Source organism: Rousettus aegyptiacus, unplaced genomic scaffold (genome assembly GCF_014176215.1).
Source record: "Rousettus aegyptiacus isolate mRouAeg1 unplaced genomic scaffold, mRouAeg1.p scaffold_m13_p_5, whole genome shotgun sequence".
Classification (NCBI taxonomy): Eukaryota; Metazoa; Chordata; class Mammalia; order Chiroptera; family Pteropodidae; genus Rousettus; species Rousettus aegyptiacus.
The window spans coordinates 114,505,063-114,532,842 of record NW_023416308.1 but is presented as its reverse complement, the minus strand read 5'-3'; the positions used below and the strand labels follow the sequence as shown (position 1 = coordinate 114,532,842).

General features: G+C 58.3%; 1 protein-coding gene across 11 annotated transcripts; it reads left to right on the top strand.

Annotated features, from left to right (window-relative positions):
- Positions 1-1,296: 1,296 nt before the first annotated feature.
- RAB3IL1 (RAB3A interacting protein like 1) lies at positions 1,297-26,961 on the top strand. 11 transcript variants are annotated; one of them, XM_016127901.2, is made up of 11 exons: positions 8,204-8,437; positions 18,730-19,012; positions 19,406-19,501; positions 19,586-19,663; positions 20,320-20,538; positions 21,424-21,570; positions 22,032-22,160; positions 22,256-22,368; positions 23,379-23,478; positions 24,879-24,945; positions 25,926-26,961. In XM_016127901.2, the coding sequence occupies exons 1-11, from the start codon at positions 8,286-8,288 to the stop codon at positions 26,006-26,008; spliced, it is 1,467 nt and encodes a 488-aa protein (XP_015983387.2). In that variant the 5' UTR covers positions 8,204-8,285; the 3' UTR covers positions 26,009-26,961. The 11 variants fall into 11 exon arrangements, with proteins under 11 accessions (XP_036077180.1, XP_015983387.2, XP_036077178.1 ...); XM_036221289.1 differs by lacking the exons at positions 8,204-8,437; positions 21,424-21,570 and adding exons at positions 11,286-14,681; positions 18,549-18,647; XM_036221287.1 differs by lacking the exons at positions 8,204-8,437; positions 21,424-21,570 and adding an exon at positions 1,297-1,340.
- The last annotated feature ends 819 nt before the right edge of the window (positions 26,962-27,780 follow it).

The following is a 27,780-nucleotide window of genomic DNA, read 5'->3' as shown; positions in this document are numbered from 1 at the left end:
AGACTTATCAGGACGATTGCTTTGTAAGTTATATAAACGTCTAATCACCATGTTATATACCTGAAACTAATATAATATTATATGCCAATTGTAAGTGAAACATAAATTTAAAAAATAATTTATATGCAAGTAAAAACCAAGGAGACAGATAACTCTAACAGAACAGCAAGGCTGAATATCTATGCCAAGTATATAGAGTTCAAGGAAACTTTTACAGAGAAGGGAGCATTTGAACTGGGTCTTGAAGCATGAGGAGGAATTCATCTCAACTGAGAAGGATGGAAGAGCATTACATATTAGGGGAACAGCCCATGAAAAGTCACAAGGCATTACTGAGGAATGATTCGATATGTCATCATTATCCACATTTTACAGAGGAGGATGCTGAAGCTCAAGGCCTGCCCTGTCCGAGTTCTCACGATTCAGTTGGGACTGGAATATGAGTCTTTCATTTTGAATCCTGTGCCCTTTCTACTTCCCAGCATCACCTTGCCAGTGGAGGTCAATTTCCAAGAGGTGGAGCCTTACCTGTTAGGATAGTGGTCTCTGTCGAGGTTGAAGGGAGGTCCCAGGGATGGGGGATGCACGGAAGAGACTTCGACTGCAGCACGGCTTGTGCTCTTGAGCTCCCTAGCAGAGAGCCATCTTTGGGAGCAGACAGAGCAGAACTGGGCAGGTGGGTGGAGGTTCCAGAGGTTCTTATGGCCTTCTCATCCAGGATCACCATGGCAACAGGAACATCACAGAGGGCCTGCCACTGTGCCCTTCCAGGCCCTGCCTCAGCCGGGCAGGAAGAAGGGGAACTAGCTTGGCTGAGGGCAGTCGGCAGGGGCCCCAGAGTGGGCCAGCCAGGCCTGGATGCTGCCTCCAGGCTCTACGTAGGGCACCTGCCAGCCCACACCCCTCTCTTGGGGACAGACACAGAACAAACAGGGCAGAAGCCAAGGAAGAAAAGGAGGGGCTTGCAACAGCTGGACCGGGGAAGAGAGGAACACTGCCAGCCTGGAGCCTGGAAGCAAGACCAACGACACCTCTACCCAGGGGCCAGGCAGCCTTGATCCCTGAGGGGCTGCATAGACCCAACATTCCAAGAGATGAGCACATAAGCTCTGGCTCCTGCAGAAAGACATAGGATCCAGGAGAGGCAGGGAGAGGCTGGGACACGCCTGAGTCCAGCTTCCCCAAGCCCAGTCCTGCCAATGACAACAGAATAGCATGGAATAGGCCAGAGCTGGCCCTACTGGAGACACACGGAGAGAGGATTCACCACAGCCTTGGGGAGAACACTGATCTCTGAGCCGCCCTGTCCCCATGGATGCTGCCCCACTGAGGCCGGCCAGGTGAGGCAGAGACCCCATCCTCGCCGCTCCACACCCACCTACCGGCTCAGAACAGGGGCTAACGGACGGGTGAGGGGGCGGAGGAGTAGGCTTCTCCTGGAGAACTTCTCAAGTCAGTGGCCTCAGGTTTCCTCATCCGTTGAAGTAGCACGTTAACAGCCAGACACGCCGTGAGAGAATGAAAATGGGTTCGTATCCAGCAGCTCATTTTGCCAACAAAGAAACTGAGGCATAGAGAGAGGGAGAAGTTGTCTTGCCTTAAGTCACTGAGGTAGAGGCGGAGCTGGGAGCTGTAAGGAGGTCACCGTCTAGGTTGGCAGGGGTGTCTTCACCGTTCCAGGGTGTTCCGGTGCTTTCAGTTCCGCTGTGTTTAGCACTGTGGTGGGCCTCGTGGGAGGGAAACGAGAGAAGAAACAATGGTTTCTCCATTGTCTTGAGCATTCGCTGGATGCCAGGCAGTGCGCTGAGTGCTTTTTAGAAATCATCTCATCATCAGAACTAACCCCTGGGGTATGGGAAGTGTCATCCACCTGTTACAGGGGGATGTCAAGGCTCAGAGAAGAAGGTAGGTAACTTGCCTAAACCTCTACTTGAACCCAAGTCTACCTGGTCCAAAGCCCTTACAATAACGACTGTGCGAACTGCCTCCTCCTGGCCCTTAGTTGCTGACCATAGGGTAAGGGGGAGGATGCCTGGCAGGGATGCTCTGGAGGAGACTCTCGTGCTGGGTGGGGGGTTGGACCAAGCAGCCTCCTCTCAGAGTCTGTGTATCAGTTCCCAGGGAGCCTTCCTCAGGAGGTGACCGGGTGGTTGGAACTGACCCAAGGTCAGTAGGGGTGGAATGCAGGCATGCGAAGGAGCAAACCATGTTGGGGGCATCTGTTAAGTCAACAAGACCACCAAGCCGGCTGTCTTTTGCTGTCCTGAGGTACCTCAGGCACAGCTTGCCTGGGGAATCACAGCTCCGCCCCTTTCCCCACCCCTGGCCAGGACTCCAGAGTTAGCAAATAAAAATAGAGGACAGTAAGTTAAATATGAATTTCAGATAAACAATAATTTTTTAGTGTAAGTATGGCCTACGCTAAATAGGCTCCTGGATTTCGGGGCGGGGGGCTGGGAGGTGGTCCATAAACAACAGTCTTTTCTGTATTGACACCTCAACTTTGGCAAATTGCTCCATCCGTCCACCCCCTCCTGCTGCCGACTTCTAGAACTTTTCCATATCCTTATGCTGAGGTGTATCTGGTGCATGTTTTTCTTAAAACCCTTTTGAACCATTTTTAAGTGTATAGTTTTAGTGGCATTAAGTACATTTATTGTTCAACCATAATCATCATCTATCTCTAGAACTTTTTCATCTTTCCAAACTGAAACCCTGTATCCGCTAAACAAATATTGCCTCTCCTCCATACTTTATTTTCTAGTCTTTGATTTTATAGAGCTTATAAGTCTATGCTCCACAACTTTTTTTTAAACTTCTTTTTCATATTTTCCATTTCTGTGTGTGCCTCTCTATGCTGCTTTCTGATGAATTCCTTAGATATATCTTCCAGGACTCTAATTCTCTCTTTAGCCACGTCTGGTCTATTTAACACATTCTTTCAGAGCCATATATATTTCATTTGGTCATTTAAAAATCTGCTTGATTCTCCTTGATAATCTCCTGTTTATTCATCTTAAGTTCATATATAACTTTTCTATATTCTATAAAGAAGCACAGTAACTGGAGTCCTGTAGCATGTAAATCTGACATGTTTCTGCTGATTCTTACTCATGGCTAACCTCCTTCTGTGCTGGTGATCTCTGATTGTGAGCTCAATGCTCCATCTTAAGCAATGGGAATCTTTCATACCTAAAGTTGGACGCTTTCCTCCAGAGGATACTCGCATCTGCTTCTGCCAGGAGCCAAGGGGTCCCACCAACATGGAACATTTCTCCCTCCGTGTAGTTGCCTGGGATTCAGCTCTCCCTCCTCCTGGGCAATCTCTCAGCTTCATTCTCACTTTGCTTTGTGAATTAGGAAGTGGTTTTGGGAGTTCTTGGCAGGCAACAGGACCTTGCCTGTTGAAATCACGGCCATGAGAAATCATGGCCTCTCTTTCTGGAATATTCTTTTTCTGTAGCAGGAAAGTTCTTCACTACTCCAAGTCTACCACATCACCAGAAGCAGAAATTCTCCAATCCATTCCACACACATCCATATGAGCCGCTTATATGTCATTTTTTGACGTGTAGATCTGATCACATTACACTCCTGCTTGAACCCCACCTGTCCTCACGTGTAAAGCTTGAACCTCTTACCTAGCACACAAGGCCCTACATGCTCTCACCCCTGATGCCCTCCCTTGCTAGACTCATCTCTTTCCATAGTCCCTCTTCTCACTCCCAAATTCTTTCCCCGGGAACATTTCCTGGACCCCAAGCCTAGGTTAGAAGTTGCTCAGTGTATTTCCCATTCTTTCACCTGTCACGCAGTGTCGTAAGTAGATGTCTAAATGCCTCCTACACATCCCTCCCCCAAACTGTGTTCTTCATGAGTGAAGAACCTTTGTCTTGTCCACAAATATCTCATCAGCGCCTGCCTGACTCGGGTGTTCTTAATATATTTGTTGAATGAATGAATGAACGAATGAACACATTTACTGGGTTCTCAGTGTTTTTCTTATTGGCTTTTGTGAATTCTTCATATATTAAAGATGTTAACACTTTGCCATTTGCTGGGAATATTTTCCCCACGCTATTTATTTGCCTTTTAATGTTGGTGAATTTTTGGTGGAGGGAGGAACCTAGAGAAGTTTTAAATTTGAATGTAAACAGATCTATTGATTTTCCTTTTGAGGTCTCTTCAAATGCTTCTAAGTTTAGAAAGTCTTTCTCTCTCTGGATATTTGAGAAATGTCCCCTTCTATTTTCTCCACACACTGATGTCGGTTTCGTCTTCCCAAAGCAGGGCTCTCCGATCATATCGTGCTCCCGTTTCGCAGTCCCCTTGGAGCCTTTAGAGTAAAGTCCAAACTCTTTAACTTGGCCTCCTGGGCTTTTCATGATTCGTCTTGAGCCTGCCCATCTCGTCTTTTCTTTATCGTCCCCCAAATCAGCTCGAGTTCCAGCCAAAGCGAAGCGTTGCCCTGCTCCGCCCCACCCCTAAGCCTTTGTTCCTCGTGGTCCCTCTGCACAGAGCACCCATCCTCCATTTCTATCTACTTAAATGTTGCTATTCCTTCAAGCCCTCCTCTGTCAAAAAGGCCTCATTGTACCCTTCTCCTGCAAGGGCAAATGATGGAGGGATGAGAACATGAGCTTTTGGAGAAAACAGAAGGCAATGAAGGGACCACGTCGGTGGTTGCGAGGGTAAACCAAGTCTGATGTCCGACACAAATGCCCTGGCATGTCCCCCACTCCATATTCCGCCATTTCTGAAGGGAGTCGCCAGGTGTGCATGTCTGTGTGTGTTTGGGGTTGGCGGGGAGTGTCTTACCCTCTCCCTCTGGTCACATCTGCCCCTGAAGGTTTAGCTGATTCTGGAATTCCATTAGGTGGCTGAGCTTTTTTCTTGGGGGCTGGAAGTGGGCAAACAGGTTCCACCTCGAGGAATCCAGCCCAGGCCCTCAGGCACCTTGGTAGGGCTCCCACACCCATTAGGATCCAAAGGAATCTCCTCTCTCCTTGCCTCATGTGAGCGCCAGTGTTTTTGCCACTGGGAGATGTTTAAGTCTCCAAAGGGGTACCCCGGCCCTCACCATCAGCACTCACAATGTGATGCGTTGAGTAGAGCAAAGATAATCCTCCCAGTTTTAAGGTGGATAAGCTGAGGGGCAAACTGTCCTCCATACAGTTAAGTCTAGGACTTGAACTTCTCAGTCTCATTCAAGGGGCTCTGGGAAGCCTGGGCAGCTGTGGTGGGGAATCTAGGGGAGCCCTGGCTCCAGAGTAGGAGATGGCACTAGAATCTTGGTCCTCAGGGTCTCCTCCCCTTATTAAGGCTGGTGGGGGTCTCGGTCTCTGGGTATTCTCTTTGTGGACCTGCAGTACCACACTCGATTAGGTTATGCAACATGTGTCATCGTTTGGGGACGATCGAGGGTGATGACGATTCACTAGCTGGGGTGTGTGTGTCTCTGGGGCTGAGGGTGAGGGTGCGGACAGCCTAGGCGGTGAGAAGAACAAGCTCAGGATCAGGAATCCTGGATTCCGGCCCAGCTGTACACCCCCCTGGGGTGAAGGCCTTGCCCCATCTGGACCTTAATTGTCCTATCTGTAAAATGGGGATGGGAGTAGATGGGATAATCTCTGTCATGAGAGTTTAACATTCTCAACATACTGTGCTGGAGCTGGCCTCTCCTGGAGCCCAGACTGTCCCCGGGGCCTGACTTCACCAGGTCGGCCCTACCAAATATCTGACACCATTTGGCAGTCTCTACCCTTGTCCTGTCTTTCCTCCAGATGCCTGGGCCTGACTCCAGCTCGCCACCACCCTGGGACTGGGTGGGCAGTGTCTGGGTCAGTCCTCCGAGGGGTGCCTCCAGGCCAGTGCTTGACTTCTTGAGCCTCTTCCCCCCTTCCTGGATCCAGCATCCTTGCCTCTCTTCCTCTTGAAATCTGAGCTCGGGGATCCGAGGAGGACTCTGGCTGCAAAACAGTCCATCCAGTTGTGCAAACACCCTGCACAGCTGGTGGAGGGAGGGGCGGCCAGACGGAGACTTCTGGGAGCTCTTGGGCTGTTGTTTTCTTGGAAATGGCAGAGTCCTCACTGTGGGGGTGGGGGAGCCCTGGCTGCCATAGGGGGGTGCACAGAGCCCGGAGGATAAAGGAAGAGCCCCCAACACTCGCACTCCCGAGGGCTCAGCCCCTGGTGAAGAAGGTCCAGGTCTGCCGGGCCAGGTGTGCCTGCCTGCCTGCCGGGGAGGTGGCTGAACAGCAGGCTGCAGGCGGCCTTGTGAGTCTCCCCCTCGTGACTGGGCTCAGAGGTGGGGGGAAGGGCAGGACGGAATGACGCCGAGATAGCATCCCTGGAGGTGACTTCGGGCAGCAGCTTTTACTGGCAGGCAGTCCCAGTCCAGGCTGCCTTTAGCCTCCGACTCACCAGTGACCAGGGAGAGAGAGACAAGCCTCCAAGCCTCAGTTTCTTCCCCTGCCATAGGAGGTGGTCAAGCCTCTCTGGCTCTGAGATTTCTAAGGCGCCACGGCCAAGGACAAGACCCTCACAGCTTCCCATGCAGGCCCAGCTGAGCCTTAAAGTCCAGAAAGTAGCAAAATTTTCTATAAGTTCCCAGAGCAACTCTGACTCAGTTTCCCCCCTGAGGGGCTAGCTGGGGCTTGGCGGGGAAAGACTATCCGTCATCTGTCACATACTTTGTCGCCAGCCAGGCTGAGCCCCTTCCCCTCCTGCTATGTTGGGGTGAGGGGGAGACGCCCCTCCCCACTTTTCACACATCCTGTTTTCCATTAATTATTTCCAGGTGGGTCCAGAGGTTGCTCTGCAGAGGAAGGAGGGGGCACGGAAGAATTTAGCAGGGGGATCAGTGAGGAGCGAAAACAGGAAGGGGGTGGGGGCAGGCCATGGAAAATTCGCTGCCAGGAAAGGGAGGCCAGCATCTGGTTTGCATTAGGCTGGGAGAGCTTCGAAGCCCAGAGCCTGAGTGGGAGATACTGTTATCCGCAGGCGGGGTGGGGCTTCTCCGCAGCGGGAGCTCAGGGCCTGACAGGAAAGAAGAGGCAAAGGAAGGAGAAGGGAAGAGGAAACGCTCGCTCTTCCCTCCTCCCCTCCGGCAGACGGCAGACGCTTGCTTCTCGAATGTTACCCTCTGAGATGCTCACAACGTCTTGGGGAGAACTGTTCCCATTTTAGACATGAGGGAATTGAGTCCCAGAGAGGTTTAGTGACTTGCCCAAGGTCACACAGCCAGGGAATGACAGAACTAGGATTAGAATTCAGGCCAGAGAGGACAGGGTGAGACATTCAAACCCTCCCGGGTGGATTGAGGCCATCCATGTGCCAAGCAAGGGGGCACTGAGGATTTGGTGACAAGTGTGAGCCAGCCTCTGCCCATGGGTCACTCAGTTCTTGTGGGGGTGTCCAACAGAACCGTGGGGCACTTTCCATGACATGAGGCAGACCACGTATCTGAGGGCTAGAACCCTAGGCCTGCAGAGGAAGAAAGCAATTCACAGAGCAAGTCTTCCTGGAGGCAGGGGTATGAGCAAAACAGAAATTTATCAGTGAGGGTGGCACGGGCAGAGGCTGCAGAAAGAGGGGTTAACGTGAGGCAAGGGGAGCAGTAGGGCATATCTGGGCAATCGCAGCTGCCCAGAGGGGGCCTTAGAGGGTGAGATTCCATTTTATAGTCGGGGAAGCTGAGGCACAGAGAGACTAACGTGCTTAGGGGTTCACAGTCTGGAAGTGGGGTTGAATCCAGCCTATCGGACTCCAGGCCTGAGTTCTTAACCTCTTTACTGAGTTGTCCCTTTTTCTTGGGGGTTAAAGGTTTGTAGAGGATATTGAAGCCAGGGACCAGGGTGGGGGAGGCAGGGGACCTTGCCCAAGGCCATACAGCTGGCTAGCTAGTGATAGAACCCAGGCTGGACAAATTCTTTCCAACTCGCCAACCTGGGCAAGGAGGGGTCAGACAGCCCCTCGGGGGGCCTAGCTGAAGCCTGAGGCCTTAGGTATGTAGAGAAAGGCTCCTACCTCCCTTCGAGGTCTCACCTTCCCTGGCCCAGAGCTCAGGAAGGAGGGCCCCAGAGTCTTCTGCTGCCCGCTGAGCCACGGGAGTTAATAATTATGGGGTTTAAGAAGATAGAGGCCTGTCTGGGAGGCTCCTCCCTCATGGGCAGCTGCTTCTCAGAGATAGCAAAGGTTAGTGTGAGCCTGGGGGTGGGGAGAAGGCTCCTGACACCTGCCTGCCTGGCCGTCTCCAGAGGGACCCTCAGCTTGGCCCTTCAGGCATGGACCACCCTGAGGAGTGCACCAGGTGCCCTGCCCGTGGGAAGTGCCCCGTGTACCTGGCGATGAGCTCAGGGATCGTTCGCTATGCCCCATCAGGTCTGGGCCCTGTACTTGAGGGCAACTTGGAAGAGGATCCCTGGGACATAGACAGGTGAGCTAGTGACCTGGGACATGGAGGGGAGGGGGCATCTTGACACTCTACAAGGAAGTTAGAGGGAGGGATCAGGAGCCAGGTTCCGGACTGGGGACTGGCCTGGAACTGTAAGGAATTTCATGAGCCTACTAAAAGTCAATGCCAGGGGTGGCCTGATCATCTTGTCCAACTTGGTGGTTATTATAGACATAGAGTCCGAGGCTCGGAGAGGGCAAGACATTCATCCTGGGTCACACAGTGAACTGAGGACAGAATCAGGGACTGAATCATCCAAGCTGGCAGTTCTGCTCCTCATCTGCCTCCAATCAAGCATCTGTGGCCAAAGCTGGGGATGGAAATGGTCGTGGGAGTGGGGGGTGGGGGGGATTGGGGAGGGCAGTGGCTGAGGGGCGGAGGACACACCTTTTATTTCTCTCTCTCCACCTGCCTGCCAGGCACCTAGTAGGCCCCTTGTTGCCTGACTGCGTGCAGCTTCAGCTTCCAGTAAGCTTCTGTTTCCTGGGCTGTCTTTTCAGAAAACGTACTAGGGGTCTCAGCCCTACCACCCCGGCTGTGTGACATCAGGCAGGTTGCTTTACTTCTCTGAGCCCATCCTTTTCAGTTGAGGAGCAGAACTTACTGCGCTGTAGGAGGAGCTAGTGAGGCCTAGGAGTCCAAGGTACCTGGATGCATAGATGACAGGATATATTTTTGGCCAGTCATTGGGGTACCGATGCTCTCGGAGTGGTGACCCCATGCTTATCCTTTGAGGCTTCGCTCAAGGGCCTCCCGCGCCGAGGACTCGTCCTCTGGAGCCATAGCTGGAGCACCCTCCACACTCGCCTTACCTCCCACCAGCCTTAGATGCCAGAGTTGGACCATATCTTATCTCTTGCCAGCTCGTGAAGATCTGGGGGTTGAGGGCCCTGTCCTGAGCACCTTTTGCATCATCTTCTCCCCCTTCCCCTAAATAGTGAACAGACTCGAGGGTCAGGAAGACAATAGTTGCTCGAGACTTATCTGGTGAAGGACTCGAGTCAGCAAACAATGATGTCAACTTTCGGCCAGACCCTGGGCCGAGCTGGGGTGGTTGGAGAAACACAGAGCCAAGAAGGAGCTGGTGCCGGCCCTTGGGAAACCACAGTTGTGGGAACGATTGCCCTGCAGAGTCAAGGGCATGGGAGGCCTGGGCAGAGTGATTCTGGAAAGTCGGGAGGGATGCCGTGGAGGGAAGGCCAGGCGGTTCGCTGTGTAAGGTGCCGACGGAGGGAACGGGCGAGCATGACATCCAGCCTGCCTTCCGCTCACCAAGTCCCGCGCCTTGGCGTGGGCTGTGCCCACCTAGGAAAGGAGTGCTGTTTTCTATTTCGAACAAAGATACCATTCACTTAGCAAGGTGTGTGTGCCCTGGGCGAGTGGTGGCCCTGGAAGTGGAGGTCTTTGAGAGTATGTCCCCCTCCCCTCGTCTCCTACCATTCTGGAGCCCCAGGAGGACAGAGCCTGTATCTGACAGTTTCCCTTTGGGCTCCTACCCCTTGTATGACCCATAATTGTACTCAGAAGGGGCTGTCGAATGAAAGAAAGGAAATGAAGGAAGGGAAGGGAGAGGAAGGGAAGGAGAGGGGAGAGGAGGGAAGGGAAGGAAGGAAGGAAGGAAGGAAGGAAGGAAGGAAGGAAGGAAGGAAGGAAGGAAGGAAGAAATGTCCCCAGCTGAAGACCTGACAAACTCAAGCCTGGGGCCCTGGCTTTGTGGGCCTGGAAGAACAGTGCCCAGGGTTCTGGTAGCATCTGGAAGAGAAGTCCCTCCTCCCAAGCCTCCCAGTTCTCTAGACAGGAAATGTGGGAGCCATGGTCCTGGCAGGAGAGGAAGGGCTTATGCCCTCACTGGATCCAACCCCACGCTGAAGTTGAGGCTGATGGTCAGGGCACAGGGCTCAGGTTAGGTAACAGGGACACAGAGACATGAAGGCCAATCAATGGTCCGGGATTCAGGGAGAAGTTTCACAGAGGAGGCGGGACCAGACAAGTGTGTGTGTTGGGGGGAGGGTGGGGTTGCATTCCTCCAGGGAGACCATGGGCAAAGTCAAGGTTGGCGGGGCAGTGGTCAGAGGCAGGAGAGGCTGGGGTTGGAGACTTGAGCCAAAGGTGGGCTCTGCCTGGAATAAGCCCTCAGAGAGTAAGATGGAGAGCAGGTATTTTGGGGTCTGCCCCCCTTTCCACCAGGAAGGGAGCTTAGGGGAGGAGTGATGGCCAGAGGGTCGGGTGAGGGGGTGGGAGGGTGTCATCTGCTGGGCTCCAGTGACAATCCGGTGAGAATCAAGGCGCTGAAAGCCCGGGAGCCGTTGTGGGCTCCTGAGCGGCTGCTGCAGGGTGGGCGCTGCGCCGCCGCGCTGGGGCGGGCGACTGGAGAGAAGGAGCAGCCGCGAGCTCGGCGCGCAGCGCGGGCCGCGGGACGACGCGGCGGCGGCTCCGTCCCGAGGCGGGCCGCCCAGCTCTGCTCCCGGCGGGCGGAGGGGCGGGGCCGGGCGCGTGTCCTCGGGCCACGTGACCCCCGAGGGCAGGGTCGGGGCTGGACTGGGGGCCCGGGCTCAAGCCGGGGCTGCGCCGACAGACAGGCTGCGGGCAGGGCTGACAGGCGGCGGGCCAGGCCGGCGGGCCCGGGGCGGAGTCGGCCGCGGCGCGGCGGGGACGCGGCGGGGACGCGGCGCGGCGAGATCGCGGCGGCGGCGGCGGAGGCGGCGGAGACGGACGCCCGGACGCCCGGGCGCCCCGAGGCGCTGGGATGTGGAGCGGGTAGGTCCCCGCGGGCTCGCGGCTCCGCGCGGGGTCCGCCCTCGCTGTCTTCAGGCCGGGAGAGTGGGGGATCCCTGCCCGAGCTGCACCCCCCGGCCCCCACTGGGAGGTGCTCTGCGCCCCAGCCCTGCCCGCCGCGGAGGAGCCGATTGTACGTAGCACGAGGGCAGGAGAGCTGACTCAAAAGGAGATGGAAGGACACCCGCGGGGAGGGTCCCTGGGGGTGGGCGGCAGACCCGCCCGCCCTGACAGCGCCTGCTCTTCCCAGCTCATCCAGCGAGCGAGTGAAACGTGGGGTGGGGTGCAAACCAGAGTGAGTCTGGGGTTCGCACCTAGAGGAGCCCCCAGGCTGGACAAACACTTGGAAAGCAGTGCAGTTGGGGAAGGGGGGCTGGGTCTTTGCCAAGGTCGCTCGCAAGTTGATGAGCCTCCATCGGGGGCTTCTGGAGCTGGCGCGGCTCAGAGGTGTGGGATGGGATCTCCCTGCAGCCCGGAGCCTGGTCTTGGGTGGGTGACCCCAGTCCCCATGTCCGTTCATTGGCTCTTGACCCCTGCCCCGTCTGTGCAGGACAGACTGTGGTCTCCCCGTGGAGTTCAGCAAACACTTCCTCTTTCCCTTAGCCTGGAAAGACGAGGTCCTGGATGGGTGCCGCCAGAGTGGGGGTGGCTTGTATTTCTGTGAAGAACTGGGCCAGATGGGTGGTCCAAGGACAGGGCTCCCAGCCACAGCGGGGGAGTGAGGCGAGCCCCCTGGGGAGGCTGGCAGGCTGGATCCACTGGACTCTGTGACACCCAGCAAAGCCTGAACTGCCGGGGAGGAATGGGGGGCTTCATCTCCAGCAGGGGGTGCTGAAGAATGGGCTTCTGGTTGGACTGAGGTGTGGAGAGGTGGGGAGACTCTGAAAGGGAAGGAATTGAAGCAGACTGTGTGTGTTCTTTGGAATTGTGCCCTGGAGGAAGGAGATTGCGTTCAGGGAGAAAGTGGTCGAGGAGGGTTGGAGGTACCTGGAGAGGTGAGGGCAGTCCTGTCTGGGATTAACTGTGTTTGAGGAACAGCCCGGTGTGGAAGAAACTTGTGACCTCTTGCGTCGGGTGTGCCCAAGGCAAAACATGGCCCCTGAATCACTGAGAAAGGCCTCTGAGCACAACAAACAGGTTGTGGGGTGGAGAATGATCCAGGCCCAGAGAATGTCCCTTCCCTGGAGGCATCCAGGCCAGAGCCAGACAGACGAGGCTGGGAGCCGCCAAGAGATGGACACTCTTTAAGGACAGAGTCAAGGGAATCACACAAGGGTCTGGAGAAGGCCCGCAGTTCAGCCTCCCTGCCGTATTCCCAAGACCCTTCTGGATGACCCAGGCTGTCAAGCTGACCCCTCGCCCCCCAACCGCCACATGACCCTCTGATCTCACTTCTTGTATGAACATTTGGATTCCCCGGGGCCTAGCCCGGCACAGAGCGCAAAGTAGGTGCTTCGTAAATGCAGATGCAAAGCATGAGGGGGCAGCATGAGGCGCTGGGCACCTGGCGAGTGAAAGGCAGGGTTTTGGGGTTACTTTGACCACTGCCTTTTTATGGACCCCTCACCCGAATATTGAAGGCAGAGACTGAGAGATCAGGGGCCAAGCTGCCAGCACGTACTGGGGGCCTGGTGTCCCGGGAGCTCACGCAGACCCCCGCAGCTGCCGGGAGGGACCCTGCATGGGGTCACACTTGCCCCTGTGACTCTGAGCTGCTTGTGCTTGTGGCTCCTGGTAGCTCACGACAACTCTGGGCAGGTGTGTAGTTGGGATCTTTCGTCCTAGACGGGAAGGAATCTGGGATTAGGAGTTAGTGACCCTGGCTAAGTCGCAGGCACGGGGGACTCTGTCTTTGCAGCAGACAGGATGCTAGGGTGCTCTGGGCTGCAAAGGGCTGTGTGATCTTGAGGAAGTCCCATAACTGGTCTGGGCCATGGCTACCCTAAAGAGCTTGGATCTGTGAACTCCTGCTTATAAAGCCTAAGTCACTATAGCTCTGAGATAGTTCTGAAGTAGGGCCTGGGGGCTCCAGGGTCAGGAGCAGGGGGAAGGGGATTGTACAACCCTTACCGTCACCTCCTCCTAAAAGCCCTCCATGAATTCCTGCCCCCCCCTTCCTTCAACAGACAGCTTTTCTGCTCTTTTTTAATCAGCACATGTAAGTGCGGGACTCAGACCCTCATCAGAGTCCTGCTCGTCCTAACCTCTCCTGTGTCTGCGTAGGATTTGTGCCCAATGGGGTGGAGAAGAAGGAGCAAAATAACTCAGAATGTGGTGAGAAGGGGGCTGGCTGACATCGCTGCTGGCATCTGTGCCCTTGTGCACCTGCTGTGGTTCGGGGCTGTTGGAGAGCCCGGCACACCACAGGTGCTCCCTGTGCAGGAGGCGTTGGGCGTCAGAGGTCTTGGGATATTTGATTCTCCTAGGACTGAACAGGTAGATAAGAGAAGGTGCTGTGTGCCCCGCTCTGCACCAGCGGAGGAGGGCGCCCCCACCCTCTCAGGCCTTGTGCTGGCTCCGGGTGGAGGCGCAGGGCTGGATTTCCTAGGCAGGGCCCGCTGCGTTCGCAGGCCTGGGGCTATAGAGGGGAGAGGCGTGGCCTGGTCCCCCTGACCTCCTCCATCCCAAGGCTGTTCCTGACCTCTCCCTGCTCCTGCTCCTGCTCCATGTTCTCCTACAAGGCATTGCCACTTCCGCCTTCCTGGGGTGGCCAAGGCCCGCCCTCTCCACCCCTGGGGTCCTGCTCTTCTGTTCCCATGTATGACACCGTCGTCCCATTCTTCTGGAAGCCTCCGTCGAACCCCTGCGATGGCTCCTCTTCAGATCCCCAGGCTGGCTCTCCAGCCTCAACTCCTCGGTCACATGTCCCTCATCCAGGCTCAGGCTGCGGTTGGCCCCTCTGGCCCGGTGCCTCCCCTCAGCCACCCCCTTCCTTCCCCCGAAAGATCCCCGCCCAGTTCCTCATTCCCATCGTGGGTACCACTATTCTCCTCATTTGCCTTTTCCCTGGTTTGTAATTATATTGATTACTGCAATGTGTTTACTTATTTATGTTTCTGTTCCCCTGTCCAGCCCCTGGTTCTCCCACGAAACTCCTCTAAGTCTTTTGTGTCTGTGACCCCTCTGCGTGCCTCCTCCTCGCCCAGAGCCTGCCCGGCTTATACAGCAGCCTTGGATGGAACCCCCAAACTTCCTCAAAAAATGTCCGCATCCTGCCTCACTTCTCTGAAACGGCCATTCATCCCCTCTCCTCCTGCCCCGGCTTCTCTGCGTGACGGGTCCCGTGACTCACGAGTGCCAGGACCCTGGGTTCGGTTCCCACCCTGCCACTTCCTTGCTGTGTTTTCCAGCTCGGTTGTCATCCCTCTCTGAACCTCATCCTTCAGACCAGGCTGGGGAGAGCATCTCCCGGCAGCTGCATAATGAGGTTCTCCCACAACGATAACTCTGGGTACGTGGAGTGGGGGGCGGGGGCGGCGTGGACGGGCGCTGCTGGGTTTGGAGCTGAAGACTCGGCCCCTCTCTGTAAGCCGAGTCGGGCTGGGTTTGGAGGCTGATGGTCAGGGAGCCGACACATGTAACCTTTCCTGAGACCTCGTTGGCCCCTGGATGAGAGTCCCTTGGCTGTCGGCCTCGGTGCCTTCAGAGCTTCCTGGGCCGTGCGAGTCTGAACCCGGCTCCTGTGCCTGGCACTGCCCCAGAGCTGAGCCCTGCCGAGCAGAGCAGCCGTAGCCACCCCGCACCGCGGACCCGGCGGCCCCAGGCGGAGGGCAGGCGGTCCCAGCGTGCCCTCCGGGCCCTCTTCTTCCCCCCGTTTCAGAGCTTCCCTTGCTGGCCACACCCCTGCTTATTTAATGAGCCCATCATGCACAGGGGTCTTTGGCTCAAAGAGGTGACCTGGGCACTGGTAGGTGGGGAGGGAGACAGGCTGGTCGGGCCCGGGCTGGGAAGGGGCACTCAGAACCCTGGTTGGGCCATTCTGCTCTCAGGAGCGGCCACTGGATAGGCCCTCCTGGGCCAGTGGGAGTTGCTGGATGACTAGGGACCATAGAATCCAGGGTCCTCATTCTCATTGTGCTGTTTTTTGTTTGTTTGTTTTTGTGCATAGGGACAAAATCCTGATCGGCCTCCTAAGCCAGGCCTGGGTAGGGGGTGAGGACTGAGGGTGGTGGTTGCCACACCCCCCACCCTTGTATGTTTCCAGGGGAAGCGACCCAGCCGGGCCTTTCCTGTATGAACTGCTGTGGGCTCTAGGAAACGGCCCCCACTTGCCCGTGACCTTGACTCCCACCGTCTCCGCCCCTGAGCAGACCCCTTCCCGGCGACCCCTGCAGTGTCATATCCTGGATGCCAGCCTCTGCTTCGGCAGGGAACAGGGGACTGGGACGGTTTGAGGACAGGGCATGGACCTGGCCTTGAGGGGAAGAGGCACAGTGCAGAAGAACCGAAGTGACAGTCTCTGTGCCTGTCGGGGCCTGGGTCGCCCACTGCAGGTTCGCACCCAGGCGTTCCTGCCTCTGCTCTGGGAGGCTGAAGTGTGTAGAGGATAGGGGATTCTGGCTTGGGCTGGACCCCAGGGGACAGGAACCGGGGATCCCTCCTTCCTCTGAAATGTCTGAGTCATCAAGCTGGCCTCCCAGCCGGGAAGTGGGCGGGGGAGGGTCTGCAGATCGGCGGTCCCCTCCTAGTGCAGGGTGGGCCCTTCTTTCCCTCCTGCTCCTGCACCCTGGCCCAAGCATTGGACACTTGGTATCTACGGGGTGGTCCTGCTGCTCCTACATTTTCTGCCACTGAGATTTGTGCATTTGGCTTTTCCACTGGGGGAGCAAGAGGGTATCACAGAGACTGTCTCAGGCCTCTCAGGGTCCCCCGTCCACCCCCCCCCACCCCTCCACCCCAGGCAGGGGGCTGAAGTGAGCAACTGTTGGGAAGATGATGGGGGACTGGCCGTGTGCTTGGGACCAGCAGGAAAGTTAAAGTCTTTCACTGTGGCCAAAGGCCCAGACCAAAGATCGGCCCCTGTGGGAGGGGCTGGTGGCCTTCTTGTCCTAGGCAGGGGCTGAGGGCCATGATGGCATAGTCCTTGCAGTGGGAAAGGCACTGTAACTGGGTGTCTGAGACCTGGGATCCTGGCTCTGCCCTGTGCTGTCCCTGGGGGTCACCTCCACCCTCGGCCTACGGTTCTTGCTCTCTCTGTTGAAGCGGGCGGCACCAAGGTGGGCTCTGCTCCCTACCCCGCCCCCCGCTGCTCTCTCCCCTGAGGAAATGGGACTGAGCCCCTGCCCCCCAGGCTGCCAGCAGGGGCAGCCATCTGGGGTGGGCAGTATCAGCTGTGGACCCAGAACCCGGACAGGCACGGTGGGGGTGTCCACCAGCATGGCCGAGGACGGCTCACCTTTACCCGGTTCTGAACCAGGGACTTCTCTTTGATGCTCGGTGTGCCTCCTACAGGTTTTAACCCCCATGCACAGGTAGGAGGCAGGTGCAGAGGATTTCGGTAACAGTCTCAGGGGCTCACGTGTACCCCAGGTCAGAACCTGGCATGGCCCTGGGCTTGCCTGACTCTGGCCTCTGCTCTCAGCCACACCTTCCCCAAGCCCTAGCCTCCCCCCTGGGAGGCAGTTTCAGGGCCTAAGCAGAGGCCGAGAAGCCAGTTTGGGCAGGATTTGGGTCAGATTTCCCTGCTACGGCCAAGGAGGAGCCTCCTGAGTCCCCACGGGCCCCGTGGGCCTGGATCCCGGGACAGAAGCATTGATTCCACCACTCACCGCCCTACCCACTGGGAGCTTTGGGCCTGGGCGGAGGATCCAGCCACCCGTCACAGCACTGCCACCGACCAGCTATGTGACCGTAGCCAAGTTCGTCACCTCTCTGAGACTCCCTCACTCATCTGTAGAATGGGGGTGATACCACGTCTGCTGTCGAGAGTTTTAAACATGACGACGTGGGCAGAGCAACCCAGGTGGCATCTAGCACGGTGTGAGTCCCCTGGATGCAGACTCCAGCTCAGGGCCACCCGTAACAGCGCCATGGCGCCTCAAGCCTCGGGGACTCCCTTCCAACGAGACCCTTCCCCAAATAAGGGTATTAGAAAAGACCCCTGTCTGGCATCAATGCCGTTGACGGTGCGACGGATGTGTGTTCCCACTCTATTTATCAAAGCCCCACGTCCCTGCCAGACAGGATGCAGTCCAAGGAACCCGGAGGCCAACTCTGGGCCAGTTTTAGAGCCGAGGGCAGGCCGGGCAGGGCCCTGTGAGGAGTTGGGAATGGACTCATTGTTGGAGTCCCTGGGTGCCCAGGTTTTTAAAATTAATTAATTAATTAATTAATTAATTTGTTTGTTTTTGCGTTACCCTAGAGGAAAATTGAGGCTCAGGGGCTGCTTGGTGATCATCTCAGGGCCCCGAGGACAAGGAACAGGGACCAGCCCCCAGCCTTGCCTTTCTTACTTTCCCCTCAGCTCTCCTGGATCCCATGACGCCTTGGCCTTGTCTTCCCTCCCTCCCGTGTGGGGCCCTCTGAGCCCCCTCCCCACCACTTCCCCACTGTTATCAGCGGCGTGGCCCAGCCCCCACCCTCGGCCCAGCCGCTGTGGCTCAGAAGCTGCTGGCTCAGGAGCCGCCAGCTTTTGCTGAGTGAGCGAGTCCGGAGGTGCTGTCTTGGCACAAACCACCACTAGCAGCGCCTGCTCCCTTCCTGCCTCCTCGGGGTCAGCTGTGACGAAGGGGGGGTGGTGTGGACGGGCGGGAGGAAGGCGAGGGCAGAGGCTGGTGGCCCCCGCCCCACACTGCCGCCGGGGTCTTCAACTTCAGGGGGAAGAGGGCCTTGAGGCCCAGAGAGGGTCGCTGTTTGCCTGGGGTCACAGACGGAGCACTGAGACCGCTCTCCATGAGGACCAGGGGACAGAAAGTGGGCCTGCCTTGCTGGGCTGTTTGCCGCAGCTGTGGAACTTCCTGCCTCAGCCCTGCCTGCCCAGGCTGGGTCCTTCCTCATTGATTCACCCTCGGTTTGCATAAAATTTGTACTAACAGTAACAGAAAAGGCAGTTCTCACTTAAGTGCCTCCTGTGTGCCAAGGTCTTACGCACAGTCTGTGCGTTCAGTGACTTTTGAGGTAGGGCCTTTGGGATTGTCCCCTACTTTATAGAAGTGGAAACTCAGATTCTCAGCACTGAAGCATTGACAGTCACCTGTCGGACAAATGCAAATGAGCACCTGATGTGTGCTGACTGCCTAATGTGTGCCACATACAACCCTGGGCCCCGGGCTGGAGGAGGTAGTGGACAAAGATGACTGAGTCCTGTCCTTGCCCCCAGGAGACCTCGTTTGGTCATGCTGCCCTCGTGACACCCTGGCGAAGACCTCACTGGTAGCATCCCTATTTTACAGATGGAGACTGAAGCCCAGAGTGGCAGGTGTGTTGCCCAGGGTCGGTCCCTGGGCTCAGCTCTCCGGGCCTCAGGATCCCACATCCTATGTCTGCTGTTTGCCTTGCAGCCAGCCCCACCCGGACGAGGGCCACCCACCACCTCTTGAAGCTGTCCCTGTCCCTTGGAAGAGTGTGGGCTCTTGCAAAAGCCACAGGGAGCCCCCTGGAAGCCCGACAGAGACCTCTGCGGCAGAAGAGGCCCAAGGTCCGGAGGGTCCTGCAGTCGCCCAGCTGGACGTGTCGCGCCTGCGCAGCTCGTCCATGGACGTGTCACGCCTGCGCAGCTCGTCCATGGAGATCCGCGAGAAGGGCTCGGAGTTTCTGAAGGAGGAGCTGCACAAAGCCCAGAAGGTGGGGGCCTGAGGGGGAGGGGGCCGCCCGGGAGAGCTGCGGGCTCTCACCCAATGCCCAGAGAGCCCGTGCACCCATCAAGGCCAACTGCTTGCCAGGCCTGTGCTGGGCATGAGGTAAGTCCAAACGAAGGACAGACCACTTCTTCTGGTGACTTTTAAATGACTTTTAGAAGCCTTGACTTCTCTGGAAACCTGTTCCAGGCTCTAATGGACTGACAGTTGGGGTTTCAGCCTCACGCCAGGAGCTAAATGGAACATGCGCCATAAACTAAGGCCCAGGGGCCCTGGCAAGATGACCCCGGGCATGGAGCCCGGTCAGGGCGCCTGGTTCCCTCGGCGTCAGGCCCAGGGGCTCCTGAGGGCTGACAGCCGCCCGCCTCGTGCCCCCCAGGAGCTAAAGCTGAAGGACGAGGAGTGTGAGCGACTGTCCAAGGTCCGGGAGCAGCTGGAACAGGAGCTGGAGGAGCTGACAGCCAGCCTGTTCGAGGTACGGTGTCCGGCCAGCCAGGGGGCAGGCTGGGCGCTGGGTCTGTTGGGCGTCCCTTGGCTCCTCACCACTCCTTCTTCCCAGGAAGCCCACAAGATGGTTCGAGAAGCCAACATGAAGCAGGCGGCATCGGAAAAGCAGCTGAAGGAGGCACGGGGCAAGGTGAGGCCCCCACCTGCCCAGGCCCGCCCGGGACTCCCGCCTGCCTCCCAGCCCGCAAGCCCTGCCTTCCTCCTACCCAGTCAGACCCTCGAATGGCCTGGCGGGGCCCCCAGGGATGGGCCAACCGAGGTCCAGAAGGGTGGGTGCCGAAGTTCCACTGTACCACAGAGATCTTGCTGGAGAAGGGGCCTTTAGGGGCCGGGAGGGTCCCATGGTCTTGTCCTTCATTTTCCCTCCTCCTGCACTCCTTTTATAAAGCAGAAACCTCAGTCTGGCTGTGGGAGGCTGGGCAAGCATCTTCTTGTCTTGGAGCCCGCTCACCCATCCATAAACTACGAGGACTGAGCTGTTCCTGGCTGCTGGGGCCCCTTCAGTGGGAGGCCCGGCCAGCTCCCAGACGCGGGCATCTGACGGAGTGTCCTGGCTTACAGTGCGACCTCGGGTGGGCCACGTCGCCTCCCTGAGCCTCAGTTTCCCCGTCTATAAGACGGGCGTCTCAGTTCCCACCTCAAAGGTTGTTCCAGGCCAGGGGTGACTGGCGGGATTAGGTGCTAGTCGCTGCTAGAGTGGGTGGGCCTAAGCCGGGGTGTCAGGCGGTGGCAGCCAGGGTGGCACGAACCCTGGGCGAAGGTTGGCAGCCAGCTCGTTCTGGCCAGATCGACATGCTGCAGGCGGAGGTGACAGCCTTGAAGACCCTGGTCATCACATCCACACCAGCATCTCCCAACCGCGAGCTGCACCCACAGCTGCTGAGCCCCACCAAGGCCGGGCCCCGCAAGGGCCACTTCCGTCACAAGAGCACCAGCAGCACCCTCTGCCCAGCCGTGTGCCCTGCCGCAGGCCACATTCTCGTCTCGGACAAGGAGGGAAGAGAGGTGAGGGGCGGAGGCCGGAGAGCGGACACGGGAAGGCGGGATGGTCCCTTGTCAGCTCTGCAGTGGGGCCCAGCGGGTAGCAGGCACGCTCCTCCTGGCTTGCGTGACCCGGAGCCTGTCCTGTCCCCTCGGGGCCAGAGGTGGCCATGAGGGCTGGGCAGGCTCCTTGAGATGTGAGGCCTCTGGCCCTCAGCCTCCAGGTGCACAATTTGGGGAGCTCGATAACTCCCTCCCCGCCCCTCCAAGCATAGGTGGCGTGCTCTGCACCTGAGCCTGGCCTTGGGCCTGAGGGCCCGCCCCCGAGGGGTCTGCGGGGACAGACACTCCCTCCACCTGAAGAGACCGCTGCTGGGCCTGCCTCATGGCCACAGCACGGAAGCCCAAGGCTATACCTGGTGACAACTCTGGGCTTGAGGGTCCTCAGCATCCTCTGGCTGTGGTGCCCAGACAAGCATGGCCTTTGGAGGGATTTCTACCCCTCCGCAGCTGGGTACATGGGGTCCGTGGTCCAAGCTGGACAATGGGTTACAATATCCTTGGTCGTGGGTCCTTGAGCAAGTGGGGCCACTTGTTAGTTCCCTCACATGGTAAATGGGGGACTCTTGGGGCCCTAGAGGAATTGACGAGGTGTAGGTGTCAGGGGCTCAGCTCGGGGCCGCACCCAGCGAGCACCCACGGGAGCTCTAGTGGGGTTCAGCTTCCTGGGAGTCTCGGACACCATGACGGCCCCCCAGCTCCATCCCGTCCTGTGTCTCTGGAGCTTCTGGGGAGGCCTCTTCTCCATCTCTTGAATTCCGAGCTTCCAACTGGATGCTAATATCTGCCTCCTCCTGTCTGTCTCTGTTCACTTGTCTGTCTGTCTGTCTGTCGGCCCCACCCGCCCAGCCCGGGCTGGCCCCCCTCCTCTCCCTGCTCCTCTGCGTGGTCCCCAGCAAGGCGGTTCACCTCACCTACGAGCCAGCCTGGCAGCTCCCTCCCGGGGAGCCGCCCACAGCCCCCACCTTCGCTACCTCTCTGTCCTTTTCCCGACAGGTAATAACACCTCTGGAGGGGGGCCGGCCCTCTGCCTCCCAGCCTCGCTCATCCTGCATGCTCCCCGGAGCGGCCAGGATGTCGCCCCTCAGAGCCCGTGTGTGTTTCCTCCTGTGTGCATGAGCCTGTGTGTGCCTGGGGCTACCTGCGTGTACCTGCGGGGTCCCTCTTCAACCTGCCCTCCTCACGGAGGCCCTGGACCCAGGTCTATAATCCTATAGTGCCAGGAAACTGAAAACACACCCGGAAGTGAGACTCAGGTTCTAAATTCTTTGATGCAAAAGGAAGAAAGCGGGTTCTTTCTCGGGACTCAGGTCAGCACGGCCGCTGGGGACAGGCCTGCTGGCATGCTACGGCCTGCTCCGCACCCTCCCTGGCTGCCACCTCCTTCGCCTCTGCCTGTCTCTGCCATGCTGGCCTCCAGCGCCCTGACCGCCCACCCTGCTTGCCTTCTCCCGCAGGTGGACACAACCCTGTTCGCAGAGTTCCAGGCCTGGAGGGAATCGCCCACCCTGGACAAGACCAGCCCCTTCCTGGACAGGGTGTACCGGGAGGACGTGGGCCCCTGCCTGGACTTCACCACACAGGAGGTGAGGCAGGGCAGAGGGCGGCCAGCCGGAGGGCCGAGCCCCGCAGCCGGAGGCCTGCCCCTCACCGCCCCGCCTGCCGCCCTGGTCTGCTGCAGCTCTCGGCACTGGTACGGGCTGCCGTGGAGGACAACACGCTCACCATCGAGCCCGTGGCTTCGCAAACACTGCCCGCAGTGAAGGTGGCCGCGGTCGAGTATGGCAGCACCAGGTAAGCTTAGCTCCCGTCACCCCTTCCCGCCCACTGGGGAAAGCTCCACCTGGCTTGACTCTGCCGAGGAGGTGGCCAGGGAAGACTGAACCTCGGGCCTGCCTGCGGGGGTCCTGGCTTGGTACCCGGGGGTGGGCAGGGGCTGTGGCATGCAGGCCAGGCCAAGGAGGAGTACAGGGGCACCTGCCAGGAGAGGGACAGTGGCTTCCCCCACTTAGGGCAAAGAAGCATCTTTGGCTCTGCCCACTGGCCCATCCTTCCCCTGGTCACGGACCCCCAGGCTCTCCAGGGAGTCTGGGAGCTGGGGTCTCCCTCTTCTCGGCTGGCCTGACGCGCATCCCTCTCCCTCTCCCGCTCTCTCCCACGGTGGGTTCCGGGCCACCGATCGAGCCTGTGGCCCGTCAGTTGCCAGCTCTGTGTTCTGCTAGTGAAAAACCAAACAGCCCTGGCATCCCGTCCTTCCTGCTACGCAGCCGACTTTGAGCAGGGCTGGAGCACAACGGCTTAGCCAGGGTGGAGCAAGGGGTGGAAATCGGGGAGCACTTCCCCTCGGCCTTCGAGGGAGGCCCCCTGGGGGAGCCTCCTCATGGAGGGGGTCATTTGAAGCGGGTTGGAAGGGTGAATAGCAGTTTGCCAAGTAGGGAGGGCCCTTCAGGCCGAGGGAACAGAATGAGAGCAAGTGTGCGAAGCTGCGTGTTAACGGAACAGCGCTTAGTCTGCGGGTGGAGCAGTGGGGCGGGCAGGACGAGGGGGCTGAGGCTGTAGAGGGTGTTTGGGGTCCAGCTTGGTTAACAGTCCATCCCAGGGGCTTCCGGGGCTGCCCCCACCCCTCTTTGGCCTGGCCCTGGGCTCCCGGGGAAGCTGGGCGAGGAAAGAGGGTGTCAGGTCCCACGCGCACGTCTGTTTGCTGCGCCTCCCTCTGTGCCTCCTCCTGGCTGCTGCATCCTCCCCGCATGAGCTGGGCGGACAAGCCCCAGCTGGCCCCCATGACCCCCTCTGCTTTCCCCTAGCACATGTGCCCTGAGTGGGCTGGCCCGTGCCTGTCGTCACCGAATACGGCTTGGGGACTCTGAGAGCCACTACTACATCTCGCCATCCTCCCGGGCCAGGGTGAGTCACCTATTTGGAGTGTTTACTTGGCTCTTTAGGGCCCTCCTGGGGAGGGGGGGACTCTGATCCCTGGGCTTGGCAGCACGACCTCAATCCACAGAGCAGGCTCAGAGAGGTGCAGAGACGGACTCGGGGCACACAGCCCAGCCAATTGTGTTAGCTGGCATTGCTGCGTAACAAATTACCATAAGGTTAGTGGCTTGAAAACTACCCATTTATCCTCATCTCCCTGGGTCGGGAGTCTGGGCACAGCTCAGCTGGGTCCTCTGCTCAGGGGCTCCTGGACTGCCTCAATCGACATGTCAGCCGGCTGCATCCTTCTTGGAGATCGGGGCCCTCTTCCGAGCTCACGGGGCTGTTGGCAGAATTCAGTTCCTTTGTGGCTCAAGGACTGAGATTCCCTGTTTTCCTTGCTTTGCAAAATCATGGGTGTGAGGTCCATCACCTCTGTTGTCTAATGGGACCTAATCAAAGGAGTGACACCAGCTCGTCGTTCCAGGCTTCTGGCTCCAGGCTTCGGGAAGGGCTGTGAGGCCTGTCTGTTTCACAAGCTGATAGTCAAGCCGTGGGTGGGTGCCGAGGGTCCTCCCAGTCGGCCAGCTTCCACCCTCTCGGGCCATGTGACCCAGGCTGGATCAGGCGGCCTCACTGAGATGCAGGGTAAGGGCGGGATGGTTCCCGTTCCTCGTAGACTAAAGAGGATCGTAAGGACTTAGATAGGACATGCTAGGAAAACTCCGAAGCTTGCCGTGAAGGTCTCCCTTTGACCTGCTAGAGGCTCCTCGTGGGGACTAAAGTGGACAAATGGCCCCATCGTTGGGCATTTGTATAGTGAGGATAGCTCTTTCGGTCCTGACAGCTTCCATAGGTTATTGAAGCATGTTGTCCTGGCAACGCCCTGCCCCCCACCCCCCAGCAGTGAGCCAGGCTCCCATTTACCCAAAGAGAGTCAGAGCCTTAGAAAGGGAAAGGGTATTCCCGCGGCCTTTCAGCCGACCTGGGGTTTCCCCCTTCGGAATCTAGTCTCTCTATGCGGCATTCGGTACCAACCAGCGTTTCCGATACCAACCAGCGTTTAACAGAAGGATCCATGCTGGACATGCCCATGTCTGGAAAAATTACATCTAGCACTTGGCTTCCTACAGGCCTGCCTGTGCGCTGTGCTGGGCGGACCTGGTATGGGAGATAAGAAGCGGGTGAAGTTTTAAGATGTGGTCCCCACCCTGAAGAGACCCAGGAGTGTGGAGTCCAAAGGAAGAAGAATTCTGTCCCCAAAGCACGACCCTGGAGAAGGAACCTCCCTGCTTCCTGCCATCCCCTGATCGTGGCCTCCCATGGGGGCCCACTGCCCGCGGGACAACCCTGCGGCCTGGTCACACCCTCCCCTCTTCTGCCCACAGATCACAGCCGTGTGCAACTTCTTCACCTACATTCGCTATATCCAGCAAGGCCTGGTGCGGCAGGACGGTGAGCGCCCTCTGGTGGCCAGAGGGGGGATGGCGCCTGGGAGGGCATGTTAGTGGGCCAGCAGCATCAGGATCAGCTCCAGGGTTTTGCTGTCCCTTCTGAGGCCTGGACTCTGTGAGTGGGGAGGTTGTGTGTTAGTAAAGGGCCGGTGAGCCTCTTGGTGCTGAGATGAGCGGCAGAAGGAGCCTCATGGGCCCCGTCTTACCAGGAAAGCCAGCCCAATGCCACCTCCGTACCTGGGTCTGGTGGCTTTCTCCTGCCCAGACCCTCTCCCCACCCCCGGGGACCCGCAGAAACAGCTCCCTGTTACTGGCTGGGCACTTGAGGCCTTTCAATGGGGCCTCTCCTGTGACCCCCCCTCCCCTCAAGGTGCAGCCTGCTCGTGGCCCCCTGAACACAGGCCCCCACTGTGCCCTTGTTCCATCCATTGTCCCCTGCCTCCCATTCCGCAAAGCCTAGCTTCTCGCTCCTCCAGACTTTCTTCCCTGATGTGTCTTCTCCCAAACCGGTTTGGAGTCTGAGCCTCTCCTCCCTAGCTTGAAGGTCAAGTTCAAGCCAGGCCAGGGGATGAGCCCTGAGGGGCCACCTCCTCCTAGGTACCTGGGCTGACACTGTGGCCCTGCTTACTGCTCAGGGTCGTTGTGCTACCCCAGCGAGGTGGGATTGGAAAACACTTGTAGCATGTTGAGTATGTGGCAGCGTGCACATGTATATCTGTGTTAGGCTGTGGGAGTGACTTTCACCTCCTCCTCCAGTGCAGAACAGACCCTTTAAGTGTGTTCAGTACTCAATAGTTTGTGAGGCCTCAGAGCGGAGCCTCAAAGACGTCCAGCCACTCACTGAGGTCATCTGTCCTGAGAGACTGTGGGGCCCTAGAGTGTCTGCCAGCTGCCCTGCCCAAAGCCAGGGAGGGGGCCAGGCCAGCTGCCTGGGGTGACCTTGAGCTGTCATTGAGCTGTCCACCCTTTCTCTGCCTGCAGCAGAGCCGATGTTCTGGGAGGTCACGAGGCTGCGGAAGGAGATGTCACTGGCCAAGCTGGGCTTCTTCCCCCAGGAGGCCTAGGGCCTGGTCTGGGCCTGGAGTGGGGCTCAGAGCTGGAGCCAACACCTGCCCCAGGATGGACAGACAGACAGGAAGACAGAATTCTGCAACCACCCCTGAGCCAGCAGTTGAACAGACAGACAAATGGCTAGGCTACGGAGGCCGCACTGAGCCGGTACCGAATGTCCATCCCAGGACAGACAGGACCTCACGAGGTGACCCTTCTCTCTTCCCCAGTGGTACTACAGCCACCAGGAGACTCTCCAGAAAGTACCAAAGACCAAGGAGCCTGGAGCCATTTTCAGGGGCTCAGCACTTACTAGGGGACCCCTAGGGCAGCCAGTATCCCCCACTCCCAGTCCTGGGAGGTGCTGTCTGCAGGTGCCTTGTTGCTGCCATGTCCCCAGAAAGGGACCGTGCTGTGTGGCCTGATCTCCAGAGTATCCCCCGCCCCAGTTCCCAAGCCCGGGGCCACCAGCACCCCTTTGCAGCCATCCCACACCCCATTCTCAGGTGGCCATTCTGTTGGACTGCCCCAGTGGGTCTGCCATGGGAGGGGCTGGCAGGGACATCCACACCAACAGGTACCTGCTTGAGAACTGCCCCCCCAGCATTCTTAAGCCACCCTCACCCTTGACCTCCCCTGACCCAGGCCCCGGGAGGCCCTGCCCCCACCACCGCTGGAAGGACGGGGGCTCTTTTCTCCCAAAGCAAAACACGGACAGGGTCTCAGGACATCACGCCTGTTTTCAGCGGTGGGTGGCCATTCAGACAACAGGGCCTGAGGTCGCCGGGACCTGTGCGCAGGACCGGGGTGGGTTGGGGCGGTGGCAGGACCAAGGCCCCTCCTCACCGCTGACAGCCCCCTCGGGACCCGGGTACAACCTGGACACATCCCTCACCACGTCCGATTTCCTCCTCCGAAAGGAATGTAATGCGATCTCTATTTAATAAAGGAAGCCTTTGTTGGTAGAGGCCGGTGGCCACACGCCTTCACTCCTGCGCCCTGGGGCTCGGGCCAAGTCTTGGGCATCTAAAGGAATGAAACCAAATCCTTTCCTTGCCCACCCACCCTCGTGCTTAGGATTAAACCCAAATCCTGAAGGGACTGCTAGAGGGAGCACCGTCTGAGTCCTCCCCAGCGTTCCGTGGGGCTGTGGGATGTGGCTGCTGTCGGGGAGAACAGGAGAAGCGAGTTCCGCTGCTGCCTCATGGGGGTTTTGGGCGGACACCCGCCTCCAGGCTCCCTGCCTCGTCTAATGGAAGCCTGGGGCTCAGAGTCCAAGCTTCGAGGCTGCCTGGGGTGTGCAGGGCCGTGGCGGGATTGGTGGGTGATGTCTGCCAACAGCATAAACAGGGGCTGTGGTAGCCATGGAGGAGACAAAGGGGGGCGACGGTCTGGGCCTTGGAACTGCCCATTCCTGCCCCCAGCTCCCGTGCCCCAGGCCCAGCCACACCAGGGCCAACGGGACACCAGGCAGTATTTCAGAGGCCTGGCAGAGGGTCCCACACCCCAGACCCTGCAATAGACAGCACTTCCGTTGTCAAGCCAAGGCAGGGCCATCGTGAGCAAACAATAGCAGAGACACCCCAGGTCGGGGAGCGAGGGAGCGGGGGGTACACGCACTGTGGCCCCAGTATCTCCCCACCGTAGCTGACATATCCTGGGCTTGGTCCCAAGTTCATTAAATCCTCACGGCAACCCAATGTGATACTGTTTTCCCCATTTCATGGATGAATCAACCGAGGCACCAAGAAGTCACGCGGAGGAAATGGGCCCAGGACAGGAAGGA